This window comes from Saccopteryx leptura, chromosome 5 (assembly GCF_036850995.1).
Source record: "Saccopteryx leptura isolate mSacLep1 chromosome 5, mSacLep1_pri_phased_curated, whole genome shotgun sequence".
Lineage (NCBI taxonomy): Eukaryota > Metazoa > Chordata > Mammalia > Chiroptera > Emballonuridae > Saccopteryx > Saccopteryx leptura.
In genome coordinates this window covers 85,741,465-85,755,207 of record NC_089507.1, presented here as the reverse complement: position 1 = coordinate 85,755,207, position 13,743 = coordinate 85,741,465, and the positions used below count along the sequence as shown (strand labels likewise).

At 42.1% G+C, this 13,743-nt stretch overlaps 1 protein-coding gene across 6 annotated transcripts in view; it reads left to right on the top strand.

The window, feature by feature from the left end:
* The first annotated feature begins 9,582 nt into the window (after positions 1-9,582).
* The window catches only part of UBE2D3 (ubiquitin conjugating enzyme E2 D3), a 31,422-nt gene continuing 27,261 nt past the window's right edge, over positions 9,583-13,743 (top strand). The window contains exons 1-2 of one of the 6 annotated variants that reach the window (XM_066386767.1): positions 9,583-9,716; positions 11,004-11,158. In XM_066386767.1, coding sequence (XP_066242864.1) covers positions 11,135-11,158 — 24 coding nt within the window. In that variant the 5' untranslated portion in view covers positions 9,583-9,716; positions 11,004-11,134. Of the gene's footprint in view, positions 9,717-9,806; positions 9,928-9,948; positions 10,292-11,003; positions 11,159-13,743 lie in introns of those variants that run through there. The other 5 variants (XM_066386768.1, XM_066386766.1, XM_066386771.1 and 2 more) reach the window with 5 other exon arrangements.

The following is a 13,743-nucleotide window of genomic DNA, read 5'->3' as shown; positions in this document are numbered from 1 at the left end:
CTCATATGTGCCTTGACCGCGGGCCTTCAGCAGACCGAGTAACCCCTTGCTTGAGCCGGCAACCTTGGGTCCAAGCTGGTGAGCTTTTAGCTCAAGCCAGATGAGCCCAGGCTCAAGTTGGCAACCTCAGGGTCTCGAACCTGGGTTCTCCACATCCCAGTCCGACGCTCTATCTACTGAGCCACTGCCTGGCCAGGCTGACTGCTTTCTTATATGTGCCTTCACTAGGGGGGCTACAGCAGAGCGAGTGACCCCTTGCTCAAGCTAGCAACCTTGGCCTAAAGCCAGCGACCTCTGGGCTCAAGCCAGCAACTATGTGGTTATGTCTATGATCCAACATTCAAGCCAGGAACCCCATGCTCAAGGCGACTTCAGGTTTCATACCTGGGTCCTCTAGTGTCCCAGTCCAATGCTCTATCCACTGCGCCACCGCTTGGTCAGGCAATTTACTTGATTTTCAACCTACTTGATTTCATTTGAAATATTTTTTTAAATTTCTATAAAGTAGGCCAACATCTGTATATTCTATTTCTGGCCATAATTATAAACTTTAATTTTCAATGATATACAGCGCTTTTTAAAATTATTTATTTATTTATTTATTTAGCTAGAGAAAGACACAGAGAGACAGTGACAGACAGACCGGAGGGAGATGAGAAGCAGCAACTCACAATTGCGGCACTTTATTCATTGATTGCTTTTGCATATGTGCCTTGACAGAGTGGCGGGTTGGGGGTGGGGGTGTCTCCAACCAGCCAGTGACCCCTTGCTCAAGTCAGTGACCTTGGGCTCAAGCCAGCTACCTTGGGCTTCAAGCCAGCAACCTCAGGGCCTTGAACTTGGGTCCTCATAGTCCCAAGTCTACACTCCATCCACTGCACCACCACCTGGTCAGGCTTAAAATTAATTTTTAATCACTATGTGCTATTAAGCAAATATTTTTTATAAAAATGCCTCTAAATTTAAGACAAATTGACAGCAAATACTTATTATTTAAAACTAAATCTAAATTGTATTGTTTGTACTGAAAGAAAAACCTCTTGCTAGCTGTAAATAAATGTTTTACATTTTACAAGTGTTTTATATTTTACTTATTTATCAGTAACTTATAAAGTATTATGAGATATTGAAAATATTTAGTAATAAGTTTTCAGACTGATTTCACGTTTTGGCTCTAATTAATTTTTCTAATTTACATTGGGATAATTCACATACCATAAATTCATACTTTTAAAGTGTACATACAATTCATTGGGTTTTAGTATATTCAGAGTTGTGTGACCATTATTACCATTATCTAATTTTAGACTATTTAATCACCTCCCTCCAAAAGACCCCCATATTCACTAGCAGTCATTCCCCATTCCCTCTGTTCCTAGTCCCCTGCACCCAGTAATCTACTTTGTCTCTGGATTTGCCTATTCTAGTCATTTCATATAAATGGAATCATACAATATGTGGCCCTTTTGTGTCTGGATTTTTTCACTTACCAGAATATTTTCAAGCTTATTATATTCCTTATTAACTAATACTGATATATTATATGGATATACTATGTTTTATATATTCTTTTTATCAGCTTATGGACATTTGGGTTGTTTCCACTTTCTGCTATTATAAATAATGCTACTTGAACATTCATGTATACAAGTTTTTACATGGAAAATATTCCTATTTATTTTTAGCTCAAACAGTTGTGCATAGTTCTTTATGTGCCAAAAACCATTGTAAGGTCAAAGTGATGTTCTTAGAATGAAAGTACAGTTTCCTAAACCACATGAATAGTCTTTTTTTTTTTTTTTTTACAAATCTTTTTTTTTTAATTTTTATTTTATTTATTCATTTTAGAGAGGAGAGAGAGAGAGAGAGAGAGGAGAGAGAGGAGAGACAGGGGGGAGGAGCTGGAAGCATCAACTCCCATATGTGCCCTGACCAGGCAAGCCCAGGGTTTCAAACCGGCGACCTCAGCATTTCCAGGTCGACGCTTTTTATCCACTGCGCCACCACAGGCCAGGCCACATGAATAGTCTTGATCATAAAAGTGAGATTCTGTACAGGTAAGGCATAGAAACTCATTTGATTTTCATGCCAACAGTATGAAATAACATTTGGTTGACTAGGGTTCTAAATTACCTATTCCAAGCAGAATAGGTAAACATGTATTTTTTTTAAGACTTTTGATTTTAGAGAAAGAGGAAGCAAGATCACAGTTGCTTCACTTTAGTTGTTGATTGCTTTTCATATTGCCTTGACTGGGCAAGTCTAGTGTTTCAAACCAGCAATCTCATTGTTCTAGCTCAATACTCTATGCACTGTGCCACCACAGGTCAGGCAAACATACATTCTGAATATAAAATCCTTACCATTTAGAATTTTTTTTGTTTGTTTTTTTGTTTTTTGTTTTTTCCCATCACCCAAAGTCCAATTGTCTTCTGTCACCTTCTAACTGGTTTTCCTTGTGCCCCTCCCCTCCCCCACCCCCTCCTTGTCCTCCCCCCCACCCCTACCATTATAGAATTTAATTAAACTAATAAAAGCGCATACACTGTGTAAGAGCCAGTGTCCTTACCAAGTTATAGAATTATGAGAAAGTTACAAAGATCTGAAAACATAGATGCAATTATTAATAAATATATGTAGGGGAGTAAGGGGGGACAAATATATGGTGATAAAACTGAGTTGACCTTGGGTGATGGTCACACAATACAATCAACAGTTCAAATACCATGGAGATGTTCACCTAAAACCTACGTACTCTTATTGATCGGTGTCACTCTATTAAATTTAATTTCTAAAAAAAAAAAAATGTAAAGCAAAATTAGAACTGTCCTAGATAATAAACAAATAAATGTACTAATCTATGTTAACTATACTTATTCATAAGTATATTTTAATTAACCCCTCTACTTAAATGTGGCTTCACTGATATATTCATCTTCATTATGTGTATTAGTTATAGCCCTTTGTCACACCTTCATTATTTGTATTAGTTATAGCCCTGAATACTAATTTTCTTGACCCTTTATATTTTTGTCATGTTTTATGCCAATTCATGCAAGAAAGTTGATCTACCATAATTAGAAAGTTTTTGAGATTTCAATATATTCATTAATAAGGATGGGATTGTTTTTAGCTCTTTTTTACATTTTGTACTTTTATTTCTGAATGTAAATGTTTCCTACAATACATAAAAGCATATTTTTAGCACAGTACAAACTGCAATATAAGAAAACAACTATTTTCTTTTTTTTAGATGGAGACATTTCTACCATTGTGAATCAAATAGGTCAAGTGAATAAAGTCAGCTCTAACTTTGAAATTATAAAATGGGCTCTCTAGAACACTAGCTATGTGAATAATATTTTAGAGTTTGATCTCATCTTAGGCTACCTCCTTAAGCATCAAAATGCTTCAGGCCACGTTCCTTTTAATTTTAACCTTAGCAAAACTTAGTAGAAATGTTAAGATTGCTAGTGTAAATACAAACAAATAGAAAACCTAATTAACCAATGAATTCACTTTACTTCCAAATAAAAATGAGGCCCTGGCTGGTTGGCTCAGCGGTAGAGCGTCGGCCTGGCATGCGGGGGACCAGGGTTCGATTCCCGGCCAGGGCACATAGGAGAAGCACTCATTTGCTTCTCCACACCCCCCCTCCTTCCTCTCTGTCTCTCTCTTCCCCTCCCGCAGCCAAGGCTCCATTGGAGCAAAGATGGCCTGGGCGCTGGGGATGGCTCTTTGGCCTCTGCCCCAGGCGCTAGAGTGGCTCTGGTCGCAGCAGAGCGACGCCCCGGAGGGGCAGAGCATCGCCCCCTGGTGGGCAGAGTGTTGCCCCTGGTGGGCGTGCGGGGTGGATCCCGGTCGGGCGCATGCGGGAGTCTGTCTGACTGTCTCTTCCCATTTCCAGCTTCAAAAAAAAAAGAAAAAAAAAATGAATTTGGGATCAGAAAATCACTGTCTCCATTAAACATGGATAATCTAGAACTTCATACATTAGGGTTTATCTAATGTCATCATTTCCTGTATACAATCTTGACAATAGTCAATATAAAAAATATATAGTGTCACCATTATAAAACAAAAGTTTAATTTCAGATGCATGTTTTAGGGCAGGGAAAAGTATGAGTGGATTTCTTCATATTCTAAGCAAAGCTCCTCTACAACAAAAATTTCTGTAAAACAAACTGCTTTATAGCCCCAGCTGATAGACCACCTATTTAAAGGTGGTACTGGATATAAGACATAAGGCTGCAAAGTGAGAATTCAGAAAGTTCCTTTTAGTCACTGGACAGAATTTTACTTGGAATACTAAGGAATGCAAACAGGCCCTAAATCTTCCCAAACTCTTCCCATTGTTGTACTACTGGACAAATTAATGTTGGCTAATAGTCAAAGGGGTTAAAAAATCAAACAACTTAGTGGTTGAGAGTGTGAGCACTGAGGTCAGGATGCATAGCATATCTTAGCTATACAGCCCTGGCTGGATAGCTCAGTTGGTTTAGAGCAGGGGTCAGGAAACTTTTTGGCTGAGTCATGAATGCCACATATTTTAAAATGTAATTCTGTGAGAGCCATACAACAACCCATGTACGTTATGCATTATCCAATAAAAATTTGGTGTTGTCCCAGAGGACAGCTGTGATTGGCTCCAGCCACCCACAACCATGAACATGAGCTGTAGGAAATGAATGGATTGTAATACATGAGAATGTTTTATATTTTTAACGTTATTTTTTTTTATTAAAGATTTGTCTGCGAGCCAGATGCAGCCATCAAAAGAGCCACATCTGGCTCACGAGCCATAGGTTCCTGACCCCTGGTTTAGAACATCATCCTAAAGCACAGAGGTTGCTGGTTCAATCCCCAGTCAGGGCACATACAGGAACAGATGTTCCTGTCTTTTCTGCTCTCTCCTTGCCCTCTCTAAAATCAATAAAATAAACATTAAGATAAAAAATCCTGGCTCTACTACTTAGTAATTATGTAAACTTGAGTGTTTTACATGCATAATAGGATGAGATAATGAAGAACCCAGCGTATAATACTTCAAATAATAATTATTAACACTTATTTTAAAGAATTTTAAATATCCAGTTATTTTAATTTTTTCCATCCTTGGTATTTTCATTTTGAATTCTACATCTTACTTGCAAAGGTGTCTAATAAATATGAATGATATTGCAAAACCTAAGTTATCTAGGGTTTTATGCTTGAAAAATGAATCATTCTGGATAAGTAAATTTTTCATAGGGTAACTTTATAGATATTAAAAAAAAAATCAACAAATGTAAAGTATCTCCTAAATCTTTTATACACTTCCATGCCTTCTTTTTTTTTAAGTAAGTTTATTTTTTTTTAATTTTTTTCTTTACAGGGACAGAGAGTCAGAGAGAGGGATAGATAGGGACAGACAGGAACGGAGAGAGATGAGAAGCATCAATCATCAGTTTTTTGTTTTGACACTTTAGTTGTTCATTGATTGCTTTCTCATATGTGCCTTGACCGCGGGCCTTCAGCAGACCAAGTAACCCCTTGCTTGAGCCAACGACCTTGGGTCTAAGCTGGTGAGCATTTTTTATGCCAGATGAGCCCGCGCTCAAGCTGGCAACCTCGGGGTCTCGAACCTGGGCCATCGGGGTCTCGAACCTGGGCCCTCGGCATCCCAGTCCAATGCTCTATCCACTGCGCCACCGCCTGGTCAGGCACTTCCAATGCCTTCTTTTTTATTTTATTTTTATTTTTATTTTTTTGGATTTTTCTGATGTTGGAAACGGGGAGGCAGTCAGACTCCCGCATGCACCCGACCAGGATCCACCTGGCATGCCCACCAGGGGGCGAAGCTCTGCCCATTTGGGGCGTTGCTCTGTTGCAACCAGGGCCATTCTAGCACCTGAGGCAGAGGCCACGGAGCCATCCTGAGCGCCTGGGCCAACTTTGCTCCAATAGAGCCTTGGCTGCAGGAGGGGAAGAGAGAGACAGAGAAGGAGAGGGGGAAGGGTGGAGAAGCAGATGGGCGCTTCTTCTGTGTGCCCTGGCTGGAAATCGAACCCGGGACTCCTGCACCCCAGGCCGACGCTCTACCACTGAGCCAACCGGTCAGGGCTACTTCCATGCCTTCTTAAGGAGAGTACTGTATACTGGTGGTATTAAACTTCATCTTGATTAATCACAGGAAAAAGCCTACTTGACTCTACTTAAGATTCTTTTAACATGTAGTTCATGAACAGAAATCAGGTTGTGTGTGAATTTGGATGTGAAAAAATTAATTACATCTTTATTTTCACTAATCTCTAAAAACTAGCATTTCCTTCCATTTTGAATGTAAACAACAAACAGCTGTACCCATGTCTGTGTCACCAATAAGGATCACAGATACTTTATATCACAACTGTTGTAAGCTCTGGAAATATTTATGTTTATCATTTCAAAGATTTGGTCTTTCTAGATCCATCACTTGATCTTATTGTATTAATAAAGCTCATATATTCCTTTATCAAAAATTTACTTTTCCTAATATTTTGAGACTATTTAAAAATGTTTTCTAATACTATCAATTTTATTTTATACATTTAAAAACATTATTCTGCCTGACCAGGCGGTGGTGCAGTGGATAGAGCGTCATACTGGGATACGGAAGACCCAGGTTCAAGACCCCGAGGTTGTCAGCTTGAGCGTGGGCTCATCTGGTTTGAGCAAAAATTCACCAGCTTGGACCCAAGGTCGCTGGCTCAAGCAAGGGGTTACTCGGTCTCCTGAATGCCTATGGTCAAGGCACATATGAGAAAGCAATCAATGAACAACTAAAGTGTCGCAATGCGCAAAGAAAAACTAATGATTGATGCTTCTCATCTCTCCGTTCCTGTCTGTCTGTCCATCTGTCCCTCACTCTGACTCTCTCTCTCTGTCTCTATAAAAAAATAAAATTAAATTAAAAATTAAAAAAACAAAACAAAACAGTATTCTCAGAAAAGTCCATGGTTCTACCAGACTGCCAAAGTGGTGACAATAAAATATTTGAAGAACTTTGACCTCAAATCTGTCCTAGTCCATAGTGCTCTGTTAACTCAGAGCATTAACATGTTTCATTATACAGTACTTTCATACTGAAGGTTGTTTAAATTGAAGTAATACAAATTGGCTTCTCCAAGGTAGGGATGTCTCCCTACCTTGAACCCTGGTTTCTGAAAGAACAAAACAGAACAAGATATGAATCAAATAAAATTAGATTCAGAAGGCATTGAAAGTAGAAACATAAAATATCCTACTCTCCTACTTTCTAAATTAAGAGAGAATATGAAACTCCAATAAATACTCTGAAGTCAAATGCATGGGTTTAAATTCTACTTCTGCTATTTATTAGCTGTGTGACCTTGGAGTAGTAACTTAACCTCTCTGTACACCAGTTTCTATATCTGTAAAGGAGGTTAACAAGCACAGTATCTGGGACATAATGTGTTCCATAAATATTACCTATATTATTATTCTTACAGACTTGTTTCACACTATGGCCAGTTAATGTCTCACTTGTTTAATAACTTACATTTATACAGCATTGTAGTCTACAGTGCCCTTTCACATACATTATGACATCTGCACGACACAATAACCCTGTGAGAAATGATAACTGTTATTGTGCCTAGTTTAGTGTTGAAGAAACTAACCATACAGTATCACACAAATGGGAGTTCTAGCAAACCTTAATTTCTCGGTCCACTCCTACTACCGAATCCTGTGTTTCTACTCTATCAGACTGGTTAAAAGAAAGAGCAAAGGAAAGGTTATTGGGGGAGGGGAAGGTAAAGGTGTCCAGTAGGCGACAGGTAAGCACTTTAATGCTTTGCTACTCAGTGAGTTGCTCTGACCAGAATAATCTGTATCGCCTAGGAGTTTATTAGAAATGTAAAATCTCAGGCTTCATTCTAGCCTACTAAGTCAAAATACACATTTTCTTATCTAAGATTTTATTTATTAATTTTAAGTGGGGGGCCAGGAGTGTCAATTCATAGTTGCTTCACTTTAGTTGCTCATTTACTGCTTGTAGTATCAGCCTTGACAGGGAAAATCCAGGGTTTCCAGCCTGTGACCTCAGCGTTCCAGGTCCATGCTTTTATCTACTGCCACCACAGGTCAGGCAATAAATATTTTTTTAAAAAGTTACATGTGTGCGCCTGACCAGGTGGTGGCGCAGTGGATAGAGCGTCGGACTGGGACGCCGAGGACCCAGGTTCGAGACCCCGAGGTTGCCAGCTTGAGTGCAGGCTCATCTGGTTTGAACAAAAGCTCACCATCTTGGACCCAAGGTCGCTGGCTCGAGCAAGGGGTTACTTGGTCTGCTGAAGGCCCGCGGTAAAGGAACATATGAGAACAATCAATGAACAACTAAGATGTCGCAATGTGCAACGAAAAACTAATGATTGATGCTTCTCTTCTTTCCGTTCCTGTCTGTCCCTGTCTATCCCTCTCTCTGACTGGGGGGGGGGCAGGGGGGGGGGGGGAGTTACATGTGTATTTCCACAAAATCCCAAGGTGATTTGCATTGAGACTCGTTTGTGAAGTCCCGTTTCACTAACTGCTCTAATGACAATGTCACTATTATGGTGTCTTAAGCAGTATATTATGGTGTCTTGAACAATCTTCAGCTCATTTATCACAGACCTATTAAATTTTTATTAGGTAATACTTTCTTGTAATACAAAATAGCTTGCTGCTTCTCTTTTTTAAAGTATGTTTTAAAAACAAGTTTCCATTTAGTTCTTAAAAGATCTCCATTTTGTTAAGTGGAATCATTAAGGAATACTAGAAAACTTTAAGGTCAGTGCTTGCCCTTAAATTCCTTTTAAAAACTAATGTCTAATTAACCTTTACCTGAAGGGAACACTATAAAGTAAAATCACCCTCTCCATATTTCACCCCCAGCAAATTAAAACAGGCCAATCCTATCCTAGTATTTCTTCCCCTGGCTATTTCACTAAGTATTGAGTTTTCTTGATTGAGTTTCGTACGGCCATAGCTCTAGGAGTGGAAACAGCAACAGGAGGAGGAAAAGTCAGTCTATTCCCATACCTAAAAGTTGGCAAATAGTTGGTAAGAGACCGGTCAACAGCCAGCCTTTACCTCCCTATCCTCCATGCAAATCAATTCACAGTTGAGCTTGATTTCTAGGCTGCTGTATTCTAGGAACACGGGCCCGCTCTACTCAAGTGCTGATCCTCTAGGGTCAGAAACAGACTAGATTTCGGCTGATAGGAGCCCCGATCAGCGGTCTCCTAGGTTCTATTTTAAACGACGATTCCAATTTTGAGGGACGCCTCCTCCCAATGCTTAACCTGCCCAGATCCGCAGGAAAGTAAATATCTCCCACATACTCCACCAGAAACTTCAAAAGCCCAGGTCAGCCCAAACTATGAGTATCTGGTAATTAGTCCCACCGCACATTCCTGAATGGGAGTGTGAGAGCGATGAGTCGGCGCGCGTTCTTACCAAGCCGAAGAATTCCATTTCCTCTCCCTCCCACCAGCATAAGCATTGAGGGGCGGTGCTTCCCCAGCCACGACCCGCCCCAGCTCCTGCCGTGCCTCATTTCATCTCGCGAGAGCTCGTGGTTTTGAGGGCGGCCCCTATCCGGAAGAGCGCACAAAACTGCCCTTAAGTCATTGCAGACCTACAGCTCCTGTAAGCCAGCCACAAGGTTATCGCGAGATCCGCCTCAATACCAAGTGAGGAAACTGGGGAACGTTGCTGGGAGGGGCATGGGGCTCTACCGCGCAGCTGCCGTTTCCAATACCTTCCTCCTGTGGTCTCCTTCCGGTTCTCGATGCTTCTCTGAGTTTAAGAGTTTCCGTCGCCCGTTTACCCTTCCCCCCCAGCCCATGACCCGCCTCCGGCCCCCGCCCTCCCAGTCCAGCTTCAGATCTGTTTAGTAAGAAGGTGCTGTTCTGAAAAGAAGGAAAAGAGGGTAGCATAGACACTCGGTCCTGGGCAGGGGAAGTAAACGGTCCCCCTGCACTTCCAGCTCCTGCCTGCGCCCGCGACAGCGGCGTTGGCGGACTGATACGCGGCGGTGAAGAGGCAGGAGGAGGGGGGAGGGGCGGAGCGTGGCAGCTGGCAGTAGTTCCGTCAGAGCGGACATCTTGTGGCTGTGTGGTGCGCGTGAGCCCCATAGGGCAGGGGAGGCACCAGCTGCCGCGCGGGGAGGCCGAGGCCGCAGCTCGAGGGAGGCCCCGGCCCCTCAGTACGCGTGGGTGTGGACGGCTAGGGGAAGGGAAGGGAGGCCGGCCCACTGGCCGGCCGGGTAAGCGGGGAAACACGGGCCCTGGGTGGCTTGAGCGACCAGCCTTTTGGGTGGGGTAGGGGGAAGGTGGAGAAGCCGGGGCCTCTCCTGCTTAAGGGGGTGGGGGAATGGGCGCGTCCTTGCGCCTAACCCGGAGCCTCGGGGGCTGCACGGGCTCGTGGTGGCGGTGGCTGGGCGGGCGCGCGCGGGAGCGCGCTGGAAGGCGGAGTGTACGGTGGCGTCAGGGGCGATACAGATTAGCTCTAGCTGCGGGGACAGCTGCACACGTCAAGTCTCTCTTTATTTTCTTCTCCTTGCTGGCCGCACTTTAGAGGAGAAACCGAAAGAAGCCCGGCTACGGCCGGAGCCTCCTGTTTCCCCCTCCCCCTAGCCTTTCTTTGCCCTAGTGACGCCGGCAGAGCGCCGACTAGGCCCCGGCTCCTCCTCTGCTGGGCTCTGGACCCTGCCCCGCACCCACCCCTTTCTCCTACGCCTCTTCCTCTCCCACCCGGGTCTCTTCCTTTCGAAAGGCCGGGAAGTCAAACTTGTAGCCACCCCTCCGCTCTTCCCGTCACTCTCGCCCCCTCTCGGGCCGAAGCGCGGCACAGAGGCTGTTGGTGGCTTTGCCACGCCACCCCACCCACCCCGGATCCCGACGGTTTTAAGGGACCTGGACTCATCGGGGTCTCTTCGGGGCCAGTGCGAGTGCTGATCTGCTCCGTTTTTGCAAAAGGCGCCTGTGTCTGGCAGAGCCGGCGTGAGACGAAGAGACAATCCTTCCCTGCCGCCGGGATAATCAAGAGTTTTGGCCGGACCTTTGAGCACACACCGAGATAGTGAGGAGCCGGACTCAAAGCACAGACTATGGCGCTGAAACGGATTAATAAGGTAACCCATGGAGCTGAAGGGGATGGGGTCGTGGGAGGAAAGGAAGACTCGGGCCCGGAGGAAACGTGGGGGTGGGGGGAAGTATAATTATGAAAATAACCTCCCATTGGGGGATGGGTAACGCGCATATACTTTAGGGAGAAACGAAATTTAAAGCTAGAGAACAGAACACTGGTGTCAGTTGGTGTGTTATCTTGAGTATGTTTCCGTGAAATCGGTGCAAATTCGGGGTGGGGAAGAGTGATTTCAGGCTCTTCGGTTCTAAAGAAAGAGTGAGTCCCGTTTGGGGGGTCAGAATTGGCAGACTCGCCCGCAAATGTCATGGTGCTTCCTAGTCTTGGTGCTTGAAAACTTACTTTAGTTGTAACATTAAGGCTGTAGGTGTTCTGGGGCGGAGAAAGGTAGGAAACTCAGTCGGGAAAAGATTCCAGAAATCCGGCGGGTCCCGAACTTATTAGGGGTTGGAGTAGAAGTGTGTAAGTAGCGAATGAGTCTACTCAAAAACTTTTCATCACTCTGGGCAGGTTAACAATAAGTGATGTAGGGAGGAGATGGACTGACACAGTGTTGCCATTTCTATGGTTCAGGCTTCTTATCCGAAGCGATTTGTCATTGCACTCGGGGAACTGATGTAAAAGCCTTCTGGAAGCTCCCTTTCTGTTTGGTTGAGGGGGTAGGGGAGAAAGGGATGCGATAGCAGTAAGCTGAGGGTTAGGTGTACCTATTTTAGTCTCAGCCCATTTAATAGTACCCCCTGGGAAGATTGTTTCGATATTTAAAACGTGGTTGATACTTACCTCTCGATCTCAGTTGAAAAAATATATATATATTTCAAGACTCGGGGTGAGCGGAACCTCCACCCGGGTGGTTTAGGCTCATTTTCTTGCTCTAACTTCTATCCCGCATTTTAAGATGGCGGCTGCTTTAACTGGTTCAGGCTCTTTCCGGCATCTCCTTTTGTAATAATATCAAATAATCTTTGTTAAATGTTAACTTTTACATTAAGTCGTACAGTGCTCTCAGATTTTCTGTTCAATACTTATCTATATTCAGACACTCAGACCGTATTTCCCTTTTTGTAACTTGTGTATGTGTGGTGTGTTTGGTTCTTGCACAATCGAGGAGGGTGGAGTATTTACAGCTAACTTGAAAAAAATGTCATGGAATAAATTCAGCCTTAGTAGAACTAGAATCTTTGGTTTTGATAAGTTATTATGGGGGGGGAAGTGTTACATACATGGAAGGAAATGCAAGGTCTGGGCTTTACTGAAATAGATCTAATAGTGTTTAATTTTACATTTACATGTGACTTTGGTGTTTATTTGGCAAAACTGGTATATTTGAAGATGAGGTTTACATCTTAACTCCCATGTATTTATGCTGAAATTTTTTATTTTGTTACAGTCATTGCATTGGTTCATGTAAATAAAATTCAAGTCTTTGTATATTTGAGATGGAAAAGAAGAGGAAGAAAAACTATGAGTTAAGACTTAAAAAGGATTATTTAAACACCCTTTTCTGTGACTCCTTTGAAGGCCAGCAACACATTGGAGAGGCATAGTTATGTATTTTACAGCAATTGTTATACAAAGAATATAATAGTACGAATCAAAACCTTTTTAATCTAGAAGAGTTCAGGCCACTAAGATGTGGAGTAATTTCAAATCCACAGTTTCTGTACATGTGGAACATAACACTTTAAAGGAAGGTCTCATTGATTTTTTTTTTTTCTTTTGCAGGTGATAACCAGCTGCTATGACACCACTTTTAATGATTTAAAATCTCTAGAGAGGCAATATAATGGTTAAGAGTATAGACTTTAGAGCATAAATGCTCCAGTTAGAATTATGGGACTGGACAAGTTATCTGTGTGCTTCTATAAAATGAATGTTTGGTTTATATGAACAATAAATAGTTGAGTGCCTAGTATGTGGTAGGCACTGTTCTAGACACTGGGGATGCAGCAGTGAGCAAAACAGATTTTAAAGGTTTAGTTTTGTTTGATTGTTTTTAGGATTAAATAGTGTGTGCCTTTGAACAGGCCCCTGGCACATGACACTCAGATTATTGTTACTGTGCTATATAAAGTTATATATCATTTCAATCTTCAAAACTTTTGTTAAAGAACTTTTTCTAGTTAGTACTCAACTGTCATATATATATTTTGAAGATCTATATAATACAGAAACAACATAGTAGCACTTTACAAATTAGAAAAATGAGTGGTTTGTGTGTGTGTGTGTGTGTGTGTGTGTTTTAATCTATAGAAGAGTTTGATTTGCATGTGTTTTAATTTTTCAGCAGTTGCTATTAGAATCACACAGGGAACTTTTCTTTTTAATCCCAGATTTTATTAGCAAGTGAACAACTATTGAGAGAGAGCATCTCTGTTCTAGAAGTATGGCATCAAGTAGGCATTGATATTAGTATGGTAGTTCTGTGTCATCCCTATTTTGAATTCTCTGAAATCCTTCAATTCCAAATATTAAGATACAGCTATTTTAATGAAGTGCAAGTTGTCGGACTATCTCGCCATTGGTAGTTCATTTGATCAAGTTTTTTAATTTGTTTTGTTCTAAATCTAA